The sequence below is a fragment of the Phyllostomus hastatus genome, unplaced genomic scaffold (assembly GCF_019186645.2).
Source record: "Phyllostomus hastatus isolate PE091 unplaced genomic scaffold, TTU_PhHast_1.1 phas_contig_196, whole genome shotgun sequence".
Lineage (NCBI taxonomy): Eukaryota > Metazoa > Chordata > Mammalia > Chiroptera > Phyllostomidae > Phyllostomus > Phyllostomus hastatus.
In genome coordinates this window covers 24,316,436-24,333,405 of record NW_025333709.1, presented here as the reverse complement: position 1 = coordinate 24,333,405, position 16,970 = coordinate 24,316,436, and the positions used below count along the sequence as shown (strand labels likewise).

Below are 16,970 nucleotides of genomic sequence, written 5' to 3'. Positions count from 1 at the left end.
ATTACTCTGTAACCTTTTTAGTATGTTTTTTATGATGGATGAATTTTCTACCTTTTATATCAATCATATTTAATCAAGTATATTTAATTAATTACAAGTGATATGTGCTGAGTTAATAAATCTGGACAAAGTATAGTGTAACGCTTTCTAAAATATATGTAAATCAATGACCAGAACACTACAGCTGTCGATGACAAGGCAGGGCTAAGGGGCCACAATGCAAGAACGGAGGCAAGGGCTCTGTGACTCCATGATAAAAGGGAGATAAAGAAAAGTCAAGCTGAGAATTCAAAAACACTGCACTAGTTAAGAAAGGGCATGACGTGTAGTAGTAGTGTCTGTGTAACTGAACAGTCTGAATTTTTCTAAGTGCTACCTTCTGGTCATGACAAGAAAACAAGCTGCTAAGACAACAAGACACTTATATGTATGTGAAGTACACGATACCGAAACACGGAAACATGAAAGAGACCCTCATCCAAAGTCCTAGGAAGAGGAAAAATCTAGATAAGAGGCACGAAGTGGCCTTCCCTGCTGAGCTGCAAAGACGAAGTACAAGCAGAAAGGGAAAACGGAGTACCACCATAACGTGAAAACTCAAAGTCTGCCTTTCGTGATAGTTCTGTAACTATCACCTTATTTACTTCTATCACCTAACTCTATCACCTTATTTACTTCTGTGTTTTATTAACCGCCTATGGAACAGCTGACACCTAACAAATATCTATTAGCTTTAATAAATGTCTAATGAACAAGATGTGTAATATTCCTGAAAGGTACCACTTTTAAGTCTCGGGATTCCTAGATTACACTATGCCCTTCCTTTAACAAACACATCAGAGGAACGCAAACAGAATAAAATTGGGAAATAAAAGGTTCATGGCCATGCCAATGACAACCCTTTTCTAAAAAGGTTCCCTTGAAGAATAAGCCTAATATAAACATCTATAAATGGGGCACAGATCTCCTCAGCCTGCACATTCAGACTCTCCTGATTTGCGATTGATACTAATATAAGCAAAGACTTACTTTGTATTGAACATCTGTCATTTTCATAGCCCTACCTTCAGTTTTCTGCTGTAAAACTGCCATCAAATGTTCTATAGCTTCATCCACATGCAGTCCATGAAGGTCTAAAACATTCTGCGGCAGCAGGGAGGCATTGACTTTCTCAAAGATCTCCATGGCAGCAAGGTGATTGGCTTCTTTCATCTTCTGCTCATGGAGACTACCCTTCAATTATAAACATACCAGTAAAAAACACTTGTATATTTGCTATTTGCTAGGCAATGAAAAAACAGTGACCCACATACAAGGTAGCACAAAAAAGGGAACAACTAATCTAAAATTTTTTTAATGTAATGCATTTAAATATGTAAGAATGCACCAAAATTTATTTTGGTGGATGATAAAGTTCTCAAACTCCTAAATCATTTCTAACTTATTTTCTGATCCAAAACTCGCAGAAAACAGAAACTAAAACAAACACCACCCATCTCAAGAAGGAATCCAGTGGTTTATCCTTTCATAATCCCGAGTTTCACCCCTTTCTTTTTTTTCTTTTACTGATTCTAGAAAGAGGCAAAGGGAGGGAGAAAGAGGACAGAAACATCGATGTGAGAGAGAAACACCACTGGGGACTGAACCTGCAGCCCGGGCATGTGAATCAAATCTCCAGCCTTTTGGACTGCAGGACAACAACCAACCAATGGAGCCACGCAGGCCAGGGCCAGAGTCCCATCCCTTTTGAAGCCCTCAAAGTTTGTTATTTGGGCCCACAGGGTTACACCAGCTTGATAACTTTCTCTGCTCAATCACAAAAAGTAAGCCATATGGAACCACAAAAATAAAAAGTAAATCAGGCAGGTTTCTTGTAATACTATGCCAAATGAACTGAGCAGGTATTTTACTTCCCTGAAAAACATTAATGTAACTTTCTTTCTGACTATAAAAGCAATACATTACCAAAAATTCAAAAATGATATAAAGCACAAGACCCCTATAATCCCACCCTGAGATGGCCAATATTAACATTCTGCTATCTTTCCTCCAGAAGACTTACTGTTTAAAAGTAGTACCATGTGAGAGAATCTAACCTAAAAGAAAATATAGACTGTCAAAATAAACAGCAATTCATGTAAACTATAAATGCAAAAGCAACCACAGAAATTGAGCATTTAATTTCAAAGGAGATGAAATTCTCAGAACCATACATTTCTTATATATCAAGATACCTATGTCACTTATGCAATCTACATTCCCCAGGATAACTTAACCTAGTTACAATACAAGTATCCGCTTCAAGATTATTCAGACATCATAGGTGACAAAGAAAAAAAAACAATGATCAGTTTTCCTTCTTACCTGCTGAGCATAAAATGTGGCAACATTTTTTTTCCCCATTCGATAAGCTTCTTTTGCCTTGCCGTAGCATTCCATCCTCTTCTGTTGGTGCAGGAAGGCCTCTGCCCGGTAGTCATCATAGTCAGGGTACACAAAATCCTGGAAGGATGATTCACTTGGTGTATCTTCAGGCTCTTTCGATTTCTTTGCCTGTAAGACATTACCCAATTGAGAACAATACAGAGAAAGCAGAAAATACAGGCTTTACCTTCAGAAAAATATATACAAAAACTAGGCTCTATTATTTTTCATCTTTCTTCTTAGAAAAGAGACATATCTCCCCAGTATCTATCTAGTTAAGTTATGCACTTGGTGACTTATGCAAAATTTTTCAAAGTTTAGTTTGTAAACCCATTCAAAGGGGTCCAGTCACTGAAGGTAATAATGGCGTATTTCTTTTTCCTTACTTTTTTTTTTAGTGATAGCATATTTCTTTTCTTCTTCTTCTTCTTTTTTTTTTGGAAAGACTTTATTTACTTATTTTTAGAAAGGGTGGAAGGGAGGGAGAAGCTGAGAGATAGAAATATTAATAACATTGATCGGTTGTCTCTTGCTCACACCCTGACCAGGGACCAAACCAGCAACTCAGGTATGTGCTCTTAGCGGAAATGAACCAGTGACCCCTCACTTTGCAGGATGACAACCAACCAACTGAACCACACTGGTCCAGGCTAGTGATAACATGTTTCAATTTATAGTTTTTATACAACTCAATAACAAAATAATCCACTCATAAATGGGCAGAGGACCTAAAATGACACTTCCCCAAAGATAAACAAATGTCCAAGAGATATATGAAAAGATGTTCAACTTCACTAGCTATTAGAGATATGTAAATTGAAACTATAATGAGACACCATCTTGTATTTGTGAAAATAGCTCTTATCAATCAAAAAGACATTTGTAATAACAAATGTTGGAAAGACTGTGGAGAAAAAGGAACGAACCTTCATTCACTGCTGGTGGGAATGTAAACTGGTAGAGACACTATGGAACAGTAGGCAGGCTCCTCAAAAAATTAAGAATAGTTACCATATGACCCAGCAACCCTTCTTCTAGGTATCTACCCCCCAAAATTTGAAAATATTTATTCATAAAGATATATTTACCCCTATGTTCATTTCAGCATTATTCAGAGTGGCCAAGACAAGGAAACCACCAAAGTGTCCTTTGATAGACAATTGGATAGAGATGGACTTATATACAATGAATGCTACTCAGTCATAAGGAAAGGTACTACTGCCATTTGCAACAACACAGATGGATATTGAAAATATCATGCTAAGCAAAATAAGTCAGATAAAAAAAGCCAAAAACCTTAGGATTTCACTCATATATGGGATATAAAACTTAAAGCAACAAAGGAACTACTAAGACCGTAAAAAAAACTCATACACACAGACAACAGTAACCACTAGAGGAAAAATGGAGTTAGGGAGGGTAGTAAAGGGTAAAGTGGGTCAAATATATGGTGATGGATGGAGACTTGACTTTGGGTGGTCAACACACAATGCAATTTACAGATGCATCATAGAACTGTAATTTGAAACCTATATATTTTGGTTACCAATGTTACCCCAATAAAATTTTTAAAACAATCGATAAAATATTTGAATAATATTCTTTTTAAACCAGAAGGGCATGTGTAGTGACTACGCCTGGTAAGTAGCAAAAATTGTAAGTGGATTTATAGGAGTTTTCAATCAGGTGCCCACCAACTAGCTACTATGGTAGTGATGACGTTCTCAACTTTTGGAAAATTATCTTTTAAGCAATTGTTATCCACAATAAACCCTTATATTAAAGAAGAAAAAGTAACTCTAACTTAGAACACAAGGTAATAGAAATAATTATGCAAATTTGCCTCAATGCTCTCCACCAAATAGAAGATTCCATATTTCTGAAGAAAATGCTTATACAGCACATCCAGATGTCTCTAAACTATCAAAAGTTAGCATTCAAAAAAGAAACCAACAAACTACATGACTTCTATATCCAATTTGGCCTCCATTTATTACGCCCTCCAAAATGTCGCTTGCAAGCAGCAAGCTAATGCTCCTCAGCATGCCCTCTGGGGGAGGGGGGGATCACTCAGTACGATTTGAGTTGATTTTCTTTTTCTTTTTTCAAGATTTTAGTTATTTATTTTTAGAGAGGCAGAAAGAGAAGGAAATACTGATCAGTCGCCTCTTGGTACTCAATCCACTGAGCTACACCAGCCACAGCTTGAGCTGATTTTCTGAAAGCTTAAAAGAATCGCAAGTATCAGGTGCCATACCAAGTAATTTAATTATCATTTTATGAACACTCAAATCCAAAATCCTCCCAAAAATATAATTTTCAACTTCTTAAACAAATCATGCTTTTCTGACATAATTAATTGAAGGTAAATTAAATAATGCAGGTTATGTGTTAAATTTCTAAAAGCTGAAAATTGTCATTAAATTAGAAACATTATCAAGGATTATAATTATAATGTACTCTATAATACAATCTTTAATAAAAGTGACAATTAAAATTGTTTCATAATTTATGTTAAATATTATAAAACATTGCATGTATGTATTACATAATATATATTGCTAATTTGATGTAAAAAATACTTTTTTTTAAATTTCCTGCCCGTGAATGGGGTTTAGAAGCTAAGAAATGTTGGGAAGAACGTGTCTAATATATAACAATAGTTGGTTGTATAATTTTTCACTCATTACATTTTGCTTACTTGAACCCTAGAATTCTATTTATTTGTCTGTTTGTTTGTTTTTTTGGAAGAGAGGGAGAAAGAGAGGGAGAGAAACATCTATGTGCAAGAGATATATCAATCGCTTGCCTCTCACACGCCCCTAATCAGGAACCTGGCCTGCAACCCAGGCATGTACCCAGACTGGGAATTGAACTGGCAATCTTCTGATTCACAGGCCAGCACTCAATCCATTGAGCCATACCAGCCAGGGTGACCCCTAGAACTCTAAAGGCTTGAAAGAGTTAAAGAAACTTTTTTTAAAGAGAGGATAATTATTTAAAATAAAATAAAGTCATCACCATACTCCTAACTCATTACCAGAGTCAAAAATCTATAGATACCAAATTTATTTTTGTAACAATATCCAGCTTATTTTATGAAAGAACACAAGGCTCTCTCTGACACAGAATATTCACAGAACCTACATCCTTATGTCCCTCTTGCCAATACTTAATCACAAGCTTGTTTCATATTAATGTTTAAATATTCTACAAGTATATGGCTTGCATCCCAGGGAAGGGATTATAAAAACAATTTTTATGACCTTTGAAAAGCCCACAATGACTAACACTATGAATATAAATACTTCATAGCAATAAAGTCTCTGTTGGTGTTCATAGTAAAAAATGCAAATTACATTTGGATTTCTGGGAAGAGACCCTTCATTCCTTATTTTTAAAAAGAAAAAAAACAGTATATAAAGAGAATGCTTTCTCAAATAGCTACTCTCTTTTAACATAAAATTTATTTTTATATCTATTTCATAGTGATGTGGTTTACTATAATTTCATTAATAAGAGCCAAGTGGAATACATGCTTCCTAAGAATTCACCTAATTAGTACCACTTACTTCTGTTGAAAGCATGATGTATTATAATAATAAAATCAATTCCTATGGTAACAAATCATAAATTTTATTAAAGACTAAAAGGAAAAAGCAGAAGTATTAATAAAACAAAGATTTAAATGTTAGTTTCTTGAAAACAGATAAACCAAACATTACTGATTCCATGATACTCCCTGAAATCATTATCTGTGTGGTCCCTTAAAGTCCTGGGACATCAAAGACAGACTTTTCTGCTCACAAATCTAAGAGGATTTTTACTGAGAATAATCTCCAAAATAACTTGAAGTTTACATTTTGGCCAGCAGTCACATAACTCATAAAACCCCTTTTCTGATTCCAACATTTCCAACCATCTACAACTTCGAGTAAGTATATCCTCTCCCCATCACCTCCTCTGTCACCACAGTGATCCACAGATCATTGTTCTATTATCAGGAAAGAAAAGAAGTAATCTTCATTCCCAGTTTGGCCTTCCAGGCCTCATCATCATCATCTTATATGCTCTCTGCATCTTACACTATACTGCACCTCTCTATCCATGATGAATGCAGACATCAGTGTTATGGCTTGGTTCCTGCTCCATGAGCAGCACTAACAGGTCACATGAATATCAAAATTACCTATGTCCTACATATCAACTAAGTGATGGTGAAATGTTCAAAGAAAAAAGGGAACATATACATTATTCCTGAGTGGTCTTATTAGTAAGTAAGAATAGCAAAATGATAGAGATCTACAAAAAACAATTTTTTAAACCCTAAAGCTATTAGAAGATGAATATACAAGATCAATTATATTTCTATGCACTTATACAATCCAAAAATAAAATAAACAATTCCATTTACAATAGCATCAAAAAGAATAAAATATTTATGTCTTAGAATATTTAAAAATAAATTTTAAATAATACAAAACTTAGTACTCAAAATTATAATACCCTGTTGAATGAAATTAAGACCTAAATAAATTGAAAAACTCTCCATGTTCACAAATTGGAAGACAATATTATTAAGTATGGCAACACAACTCAATCTGATTGATCTACAGACTCAACACAATCTCCATAAAAATTCCATCTGGCTTCTTTGCAGAAATTGACAAGGTGATCCTAAAATTCAGATAGAAATGTAAGTGGACCATAACAGCCAAAACAATCTTAAAAAAAGAACAAAGTTGGAAACTTACACTTCCCAATTTCAACACTTACCACAAAGTTACAGTAATCAAGACAGTGTGGTAATGATACAATGACAGGCATACAGATCAATGGAATAGAACTGAGAATGTGGCAATAAACTTAGAGTCAATGCACTGTCAACAGGGGGATAAGAAAATCCATTGGGAAGAGTCTTTGCAACAAGTGGTGCTATGACAACTGGACATGCACACATAAAAGAATGAACTTGGACCTCTATCTCACACTGTATACAAATTTAACTCACAAAAGATTCAAGGGCTACTCTGTAAGCACTAAAACTACAAAACTTTTAGAAAAAACTAGGTAAAAATCTCATGACCTTGGATTGGGCAATGGCTTCTTAGATATGACAGCACATCATCAAAATCTAAAACTTTAGTCTTTCAAAGGACACCATTAAAAAAAGTGAAGACAACCGAATGGGAGAAAATTTTGTAAATTGTATATAAATAACTCTTACACGCCCCCCCCAATTTTTTTTTAATGGACAAAGGATACAAATAGACATTTCTTCAAAGAAGATAAACAAATGGCCAATAAGCACATGAAAAGATGTTCAACATTCCCAGTCATCAGGGAAATCAAAATCAGAACAGGTATCACTTCTATATTAACCATTTCTTTTATTTCCTGAATTCTGATTCTTTGACATCTGGGACTTTGCTAATCCCTGGAGAAACAGCACTCCACTCCCACCCTGGTGTTAATGAATTCCCAGAGATAGCAAACAATGCACCTGCTAGTGCATCTTACATATGCAAACCAACAAATCTGGAGCCCACATCCCAATGACCTCCTTTGGAGATTCTCACCTTCTGGGCCACCATCAACACACCCTAGTCACCTAGGGCAGGCACCAGAAAACTGAGGACAAGCCGTTCCCACACCCCAGAGCCTACCGAGATTATTCAAACTAGCCAATCCTAAACCTGCTTACCCTGCCTCACCCATTTCTTCCCATAGAAACCACAAAAAAGTCTCTTGCCCACATGTCTTACCTACTTAGTCTGGTTCCTGACCAACCCTGGTGCTTCCCCATGTAACCTGGGTGGCAGGTCAGACCTTTTGTTACTAGGGATCTGTGCATGTAATAAACTTCTTCCTTCAAGGCAGCTCCATGCCTTAGTGTTCTACCATGCCTGATTAAAACAAATCCCAGGTACAACACCACACCTTCTAGGATGGCTATAATCAAGAAGAGTGAGAATAACAATTGTCAGAGAAGATATGGAGAAATTGCAACCTTCGCACACTGCTGATTGGAATGTAAAATAGAGCAGCCACTTTGGAAAGAAGTTTGGCCATTTCTCAAAGAGTTAAATATTCCTGCCCACGTATTTACAGCCCATGACCCATCATATCACAACCCCACTGCTATTCAATTAAGCCTCATACTTTGATATGTAGAGTGTACACACAAAAACTTTCAGAAATTCAAGTGCTTATACACAATGACAATGACACGGAAGGAAAAAACAATCAGCTATAAATTCATTATTTTGCGTAAACAGACATTCTAAACCAAATATGCAATTGGTGGTTAAATTTCCAATCTAGTCAAAATGGTGAGAAATAATCATCAAATTATTTCAATAAATTTATTATATTTTCATAGACAATTATTATAGGAAAAAGTAAGTAATTCTGTACCTTTTTCTCCTTAGACTTCTGTGCAGTATAAGAAGTGACATTCTCATTTTGGTGAACAAACTCTTGTGCTACAACTGTTTTTACAGGGTCTCCTTCAAAAACACAGTTTAAAAATTGCACTGTCTGTTCTAATGAATAGCTGTAAAGACATTAAGTACAAATACAATGTCAATAAATGAAAATAAAAGTTATGTGGAAACATTTACATAAGCAATCCTTCAAACATTTCAGAAGACAAAAAAATGACTAACTTTTTAAGTTTTAAACATTGAAATTAAAAGCTCATCATGTATCACAAAGACTCAAAAATGACCACAGAGAAACTGTCAAGGTATAGGCTATCAAACTGGTTTTAAAAATGAATACCGTCCTGGCCAGGTGACTGGGTTGGTTGGAGCATCCTCCTGTGCACTGAAATATTGCGGGTTCAGTTCCCAGTCAAGGCACATGCCTAAAGTGCAGGTTGGGTCCCCAGTCAGGGCGCATATGAAAGGCAACTGATTGATGTTTCTCTCTCACATCAATGTCTCTCTCTATCTCTCTCCATGCCCCCTTTCTCTGATATCAATAATAGTATCCTTGGGCAAAGATTTATATAAATAAATATATATATATTTATATATAAATATATATATAATATATATATTTTTTAAGATTTTTATTTATTTTTAGGGAGGGAAGGGAGGGAGGGAGGGGCAGAGAGAGAGAGAGAGAGAGAGAGAGAGAAACATCAATGTGCAGTTGCTGGGGGTTATGGCCTGCAACCCAGGAATGTACCCTGGCTGGGAATCGAACCTGGGACACTTTGGTTCCCAGCCCGCGCTCAATCCACTGAGCTACGCCAGCCTGAAGGCTTAAAAATATATTATAAAAAATTAATACCAAAAGGTATATATTGATAATGAATTCATTTTCTGATCTTTTATTCCAGGTAAATTATCCATAACAAATCTTTCATCTTATCACCTAATACCCTGTAAATCTCTTATTCACACAGAGTTTGTTTCCTTAAATTATCAAACACAGACAATAGATCTTTAAACCGATATTTTTATTGGGTTCAACATCACTTTTTACTTACGCCATAGGGTTTTAGACAAAGAAATCTAAGCCAGATACAGAAAGAAAAAGTTAAACAATATCCCACCTCTCACCCCTACATTATTCGGGCATGTTTTCATGGTGATACTGTATTATCTGTAGTATTAAATTCTAGAAATTGACAAACATCTGAAACACTCATGTTAACATCTGCAAACATTCATTCCAAAGAAAATTATAAATAATTTTATACTGTTCATTTTTCAGATTATTTATGCCTCGGATTCCTGCCAATGGCCAGATAATGAAATGACTACTAAGAAATATTTTTGAGAACTTACACACACAACCAATGGACATGAACTAAGTGGGGAGGGGATTGTTGGAGGGAAGAGGGGTACCGGACAGACGTAAGCAAAGGGAAAAAAACTGGGACAACTGTAATAGCATAATCAATAAAATATACTTAAAAAATTTTTTTTGGACTTCGAGCCAAATGGAAGCATAGGTAGACATACCATGCCTCCTCACACAACCAAAATAAGGACAACAACAATTTAGAAACAAAAAACAAGAACTGACAGAAAATTGAACCGTATGGAAGTCTGACAACCAAGGAGTTAAGCAGACATATTCATCCAGACCAGTAGGAGGGGCGGAGTCAGGGAGCTGGGACAGAGAGGGATCAAGGCAGGGTAGCTGGTGGACCCCAGGTGCATGCAAGGCAGCAGCAGGGAGACCCAGTGAAGCAGTGGATTGTGGAGGAGCATGACACACAAGGCAGCTGGACGGTCCCACATTCATGTGCAGATAAACCAGGCAAAACTGGGGACCGAGACAGACCACACAACCCAGGGTCCCAGCATGGAGAAATAAAGCCTCATAATACCAACCGAAAACACCTGTGGGGGTTGACACACAGGGAGAGACTCCCAGCCTCACAGGAGAGTTCACTGGCTAGACCCACAGGGTCCTAGAACATACACAAACCCACCCACCCAGGAATCAGCACCAGAGGGGCCCACTTTGCTTGTGGGTAGTGGAGGAAGAGACTGAAATCCAGCAGAGAGCAGAGCGAGTGCCATTGTTCCTTCTCAGACCCCTTCCCTGCAAACAGTGTCACAACACAGCGATGTGGGTTGCCCTGCCTGGGTGAACACCTAAGGCTCCACCCCTCACTACGTAACAGGCGCATCAGGACAAAAAAAAATGGCCCAAACAAAAGAACAGATCAAAGCTCCAGAACAAATACAACTAAACAACGAAGAGTTAGCCAACCTATCAGATGCACAGTTCAAAGCACTGGTGATCAGAATGCTCACAGAATTGGCTGAATATAGTCGCAAATTGGATGAAAAAATGAAGGCTACACTGAGTGAAATAGAGGGAAATGTACACGGAACCAATTGTGATGTTAAGAAAACTGTGACTCAAATCAATGGAGTGGATCAGAAGGAAGAAACATCCAATCAAAAAAGAATGAAGAAACAAGAATTCAAAAAAATGAGGAGAGGCTTAGGAACCTTCAGGACATCTTTAAATGTTCCAACATCGAATTATAGGGGTACCAGAAGGGGAAGAGGAAAAGCAACAACTGGAAAAGTTATTTGAACAAATAATAAAGAAGAACTTCCCCAATCTGGCAAAGGAAATAGACTTCCAGGAAGTCCAAGAAGCTCAAAGAGTTGCAAAGAAGTTGGACCCAAAAAGGAACACACCAAGGCACATCATAATTACATTACCCAAGATTAAAATGAAGGAGAGAATCCTAGAAGCAGCAAGAGATAAGGAGGCAGTTATCTACAAAGGAGTTCACATCAGACTCTCAGCTGATTTCTCAAAAAAAGACCTTACAGGAAAGAAGGGGCTAGAAAGAAGCATTACAAGTCATGAAAGGCAAGAGCCTACATCCAAGATTGCTCTATCCAGCAAAGCTTTCCTTTAGAATGGAAGGGCAGATAAAGTGCTTCTCAGATAAGGTCAAGTTAAAGGAGTTCATCATCACCAAGACCTTATTGTATGAAATGTTAAAGGGACTTATCTAAGAAAAGGATAAAAATATGAACAGTAAAATGACAGCAAGCTCACAACTATTAACAACCACACCTAAAACAAAAACAAAAACAAACTAAGCAAACAACTAGAACAGGAACAGAACCCCAGAAATGGAGGTCACATGGAGGGTTATCAACAGGGGAGTGGGAGGAGCAGAGAGGGGAAAAGGGACAGAGAATAAGTAGCACAGGTGGCAGGTAGAAAATAGACAGGGGGAGGGTAAGAATAGTATGGGAGATGTAGAAGCCAAAGAACTTATAAGTATGACACCTGAACATGAACTAAAGGGGGGGAATGTGGGTGGGAGGGGGTGTGCAGGGTGGAGGGGAATGAAGGGGGGGAAATGAGACAAATGTAATAGCATAATCAATAAAATACATATTTTTTAAAAAGAACAGTCAGTTGCAAAACAGATTAAAAGTTTATTTTAAAATTCCTCCCCACAATATTTCTGAACTGTGATAACTCATATCAAAATAATGCAATATTTTACTAGTTTCAATTTATTAAAGACAACCCTTGAGGGAGCACCATTTGGGACTACCAAATTCCCAGTTAGGCCTCCCTCTCATCTTGCTGTCTCAGATATGTTCAACATTTAACTCACAAAACAGTTTTTGTGGGCTGGAAGCTGCCAACAATTATCCACATTCTAACTAGCTCTTAAAATCATCTGGTTCAAGGGGGCTGCAAGCCATTCTCCACCACTGGGGTTGTTTGAAGCGTACAGCCCTAAGACATTACACCTCAGACATATACTGCAGTAACTGAACCAACCTGCCTTCTTACCAAGTGAAGCTGAAGCTGTTGCTAAGAAAATTATCCAGCTCTTGGCAGGCTAGTGGGGGCAACCTACCCTGAGGGGCCTGACTGACCAATCACACTGGGTATTCCCAAGAAGGCTGTACTCACTCAGTCCCCGTACCTGACTTAGGGAACCCTAACTCTGGGTTGTTTCACATCAAGTCATCTTGCCCCCAGGTCCCCATAAGAGAGGGATGCCACATGCCAGCACTTTGAGAGATTTTAACACATAACTAAGAAAATATCAAGTTAGGTAGCAAAAAATAAATAAATAGGGAGTGCTCTTGCTCTTTCTCTGACTTTCTAAATAACCTTTTGCTTGTATTTGGAAAAAAAAACAGGGAAATTGTGGATTGGAATAATACATTAAAAACTTGATTTAAGTGACATATTTAGAACTCTGCATAGTCAGCAAAGAATAAGAAATGATTCTTTTTCAAAAGCACTTTCATGTATAAACACTAATAGTATTAAATCACGAAGAAAATCTCAAATTCTGAAAAGTAGAACTCTCTAGGCCACATTCTTGTACCTCAATGCAACAAACAAAATAGATAATAACCCTCTCCCTACCACCACCACCAAAGCCATCAAGCCATTTAGGAAATTAAAAACTCTTGGATAAATGAGAAAAATCAAACCAAATTAGAGATTATTGAGAAAATAATGAAAATGACGATAGTATATATATCAAAATCAAAATATTACACAAAGAAAAAGTCGTACCCTTAAATGTATTTGTTATTTAACACTAAAAGGAAACATACTAACCAAACAGTTTAAAATATTTGAACAAATTTTAAGAGAAAGAAACCATCAAAAATAAAAAGGAATCATCAAAAATAAAATAACAATGACTAGAGAACATAAAACAAAAATCTTTCATCAATAAAACATAAAACAAAAATCTTTCATCAATAAACCAAGAATTTGTTCTTTAAAAGGGCCAATCTAATGAACAGCAAAAACAGAGAAAAAGTGAAGAAAAGAATGTTAGGGGGAAAAAAGGAATATGATCAATTACAAAATAATATTTTTAATTATAAAAGTATTATATGTCACTTAACAATAATAAACTTGAAAACCAAAGTAAAATTGATGATTTCCCATAAAACAAATGACCAGAAAAGACTGAAAAACAAACATCTGGATAAAGCAACAATCTTAAAAAGACTATGAAAGGTTCTAAAAACCTTCTCCCTGAAAAGGCACAATCCCAGAATATTCGAGGTATCAATTTATTCAAACTTTCCAGGGCACAGAGAAAAACAGCAGTCTTGTCAAATAGTACAGGAAGAATAATCACATTTAATTACTGTTGCAAAAATCCTGAAATCAATTCCTTTACTGAATTAAATAAAAATCTGAAGGTAAAGTACATTTTATTCCAAAAATCTATTATTGTGATTGCCAGGATATACTAATAAACTAAAGAGAAAATTTATATTAGAGTCTCAAGGGTCTTAAGAAAGCAGCTATTTAAAAGTCTAGCTAAAGTAAGAATTTAAAAAATTCGTAAGAATAAAAGTATTATTCGTTCGATTCCCAGTCAGGGTACATGCCTGGGTTGCAGGCCATGACCCCCAGCAACCGCACATTGATGTTTCTCTCTCTTTCTCCCTCCCTTCCCTCTCTACAAATAAATAAATAAAATCTTTAAAAAAAAATTCAAAATAGGCATTCGGCTTATAAATAAATAAATAAACAAATAAATAAAGTATTATTCAAACCAGAAGCATTCCTAACATACCAAACATCAAAACACACTATAACCCTACAACAATTAAAACAATATAGTGGAAATCCAGGCCCAAACAAATAGTTCAATGGAATAGAAGAGTCTTTAAAATAAAATGTACAGCATAGGAAATATAGTCAATAATATTGTAATAACTATGTATGGTGCCAAATGGGTACTAGACTTACTGGAGTAACTTCCTCCTACATTATATAAATATCTAATTACTATATTATGTACCTGAAACTAATATAATATATGTCAACTGTAATTTAAAATTTTTTTTAGTATTTAAAAAAAACACAATGTAGTGTCCCAGGTTCGATTCCCAGCCAGGGTACATTCCTGGGTTGCAGGCCATAACCCCCAGCAACCGCACATTGATGTTTCTCTCTCTCTCTCTCTCTCTCTATCTCCTTCCCTTCCCTCTCTAAAAATAAATATAAATAAATAAAATCTTAAAAAAAAAAACACAATGGGACACCAGGCCATACCCATTAGAATTAAAATATTTTAAAGTACACTTCCAGCCAAAATGGAGGCATAGGTAAACACACTTCGTCTCCATGCATAACTACAGCAAAAATTACAACTAGACTAGAAAACAAGTATCACCCAGATTCGTCAGAAAATCAAGCTTTATGGAAGTCTGACAACCAAGGATTTAAAGAAGCCACATTCATCCATGTGGGTAGGAGGGGCAGAGATGCAGAGAGGCATGGAGAGTTGTGGAGAGGCACAGAGGCTCGGAGTGGCACTGAGAAGCAGTGGAACCGGCAGTCTCACATTCATGTATGGTGGATAAAAATCAGGAGGCATATCTCTGTACCAAGTGACCCCAGCCTCAGACCTGACCACCCAGCCCAGGGTTCCAGAACCAGGAAAATAAGTCCCCATAACTTCTCATTGTAAAAACCAGTGGGGGTTGGGCTGGTGGAAGAAACTGTGGGATTCTCAAGAGACTCCTCTTAAAGGGCCCACAATGGACTTAGGACTCACTCAGACCTCCCCCCTCTGGGATTCAGCACCAGAGCAACAGCTGGAAGGGCACAAATGACATATGGGGAGAAGGGGAGAAAGTTAAGTGACTGGCAACAGGACGAGTACCAGGACACAGCTTTCTCCCAGGCAATCACCAGAGGCCAGGCAGAGGCATTGTCCCCTCTCTAAGCCCTTCCCCACACAGAGCCACAAAGCAGTGAAACTGGTTGCCCCATCTGGCAATTACCTAAGGCTCCACCCAACAAAATTTACAGGTGCCTTTTCTACAACAGGCCACACTACTAAGACACGGAGTCAAAGCAGCTCTACCTAATAATTCAAACACAGGAAGGCTGCCAAATTGAGAAGAAATATGGCCCAAATGAAGGAACAGAACAAAACTCCAGGAAAAGAACTAAATGAAATGGAGATGAGCAACCTACCAGATATGGAGTTCAAAACACTGTTTACGAGGATGCTCAAGGAACTCAGTGGGTACTTCAACAGCAAATGATCCAATCAAAAATGAAGAAGTCACAAGAGAAATAAAGGACAATTTTATAGGGAACCAACAGTAGATGGGATGAAGCTGGGAATCAAATCAACAATTTGGAACATAAGGAAGAAAAAAGCATTCAATCACAAGAGCAAAAAGAAAAAAAAATTCCAAAAAAAGGATAAAATTAGGAGCCCTGGGACATTCCCAATGTACCAACATCCAAATCACAGGGGTGCCAGAAGGAGAAGAGCAAGAAATAGAAAACTTATTTGAACAAATAATGAAATAGAACTTCCTCAGTCTGGCAAAGGAAAACAGACTTTCAGGAAGTCCAGCAAGCTCAGAGTCCCAAAGAAGTTGGACCCAAAGAGGAACACACCAAGGCACATCATAATTACATTACCCAAGATGAAAGACAAAGAGAGAATCTTTTTTTTTTTTTTTAAGATTTTATTCATCCATTTTTTGGGAGAGAAGTGTGTGGGGGGGGAGAGAGAGAGAGAGAGAGAGAGAGAGAAACATCAATGTGCAGTTGCTGGGGCTTATGGCCTGCAACCCAGGAATGTACCCTGGCTGGGAATCGAACCTGAGACACTTTAGTTCCCAGCCCGTGCTCAATCCACTGAGCTACGCCAGCCAGGGCTCAAAGAGAGAATCTTAAAAGCAGCAAGAGAAAAGGAGAGAGTTACTAACAAAGGAGTTCCCATAAGGCTATCAACTGATTTCTCAAAAGAAACCTTGCAGGCAATAAGGGGCTGGAAAATAGTATTCAAAGCCATGAAAGGCAAGGACCTACATCCAAGATGACTATCCAGCAAAGCTATCCTTTAGAATACAAGGGCAGATAAAGTGCATTTCAGGCAACATAAAACTAAAGGAGTTCATCATCACAAAGACATTATTATATGAAATGTTAAAGGGAACTATATAACAAAAAGAAATTCAAAACTATTAACATTAAAATGGCAACAAATGCACAACTATCAACAACTGAACCAAACTAAGCAAACA

General features: G+C 37.0%; 1 protein-coding gene across 10 annotated transcripts in view; it reads right to left on the bottom strand.

The window, feature by feature from the left end:
• Positions 1-16,970, bottom strand: part of N4BP2 (NEDD4 binding protein 2) — a 101,816-nt gene that overhangs the window by 12,156 nt on the left and 72,690 nt on the right. For all 10 annotated transcript variants that reach the window (XM_045834140.1, XM_045834145.1, XM_045834146.1 and 7 more), the window contains 3 exons: positions 8,842-8,980; positions 2,365-2,553; positions 1,065-1,233 (listed from right to left, as the gene is read on the bottom strand). In XM_045834140.1, the coding sequence (XP_045690096.1) occupies positions 1,065-1,233; positions 2,365-2,553; positions 8,842-8,980 (497 nt within the window). The remainder of the gene's footprint in view (positions 1-1,064; positions 1,234-2,364; positions 2,554-8,841; positions 8,981-16,970) is intronic.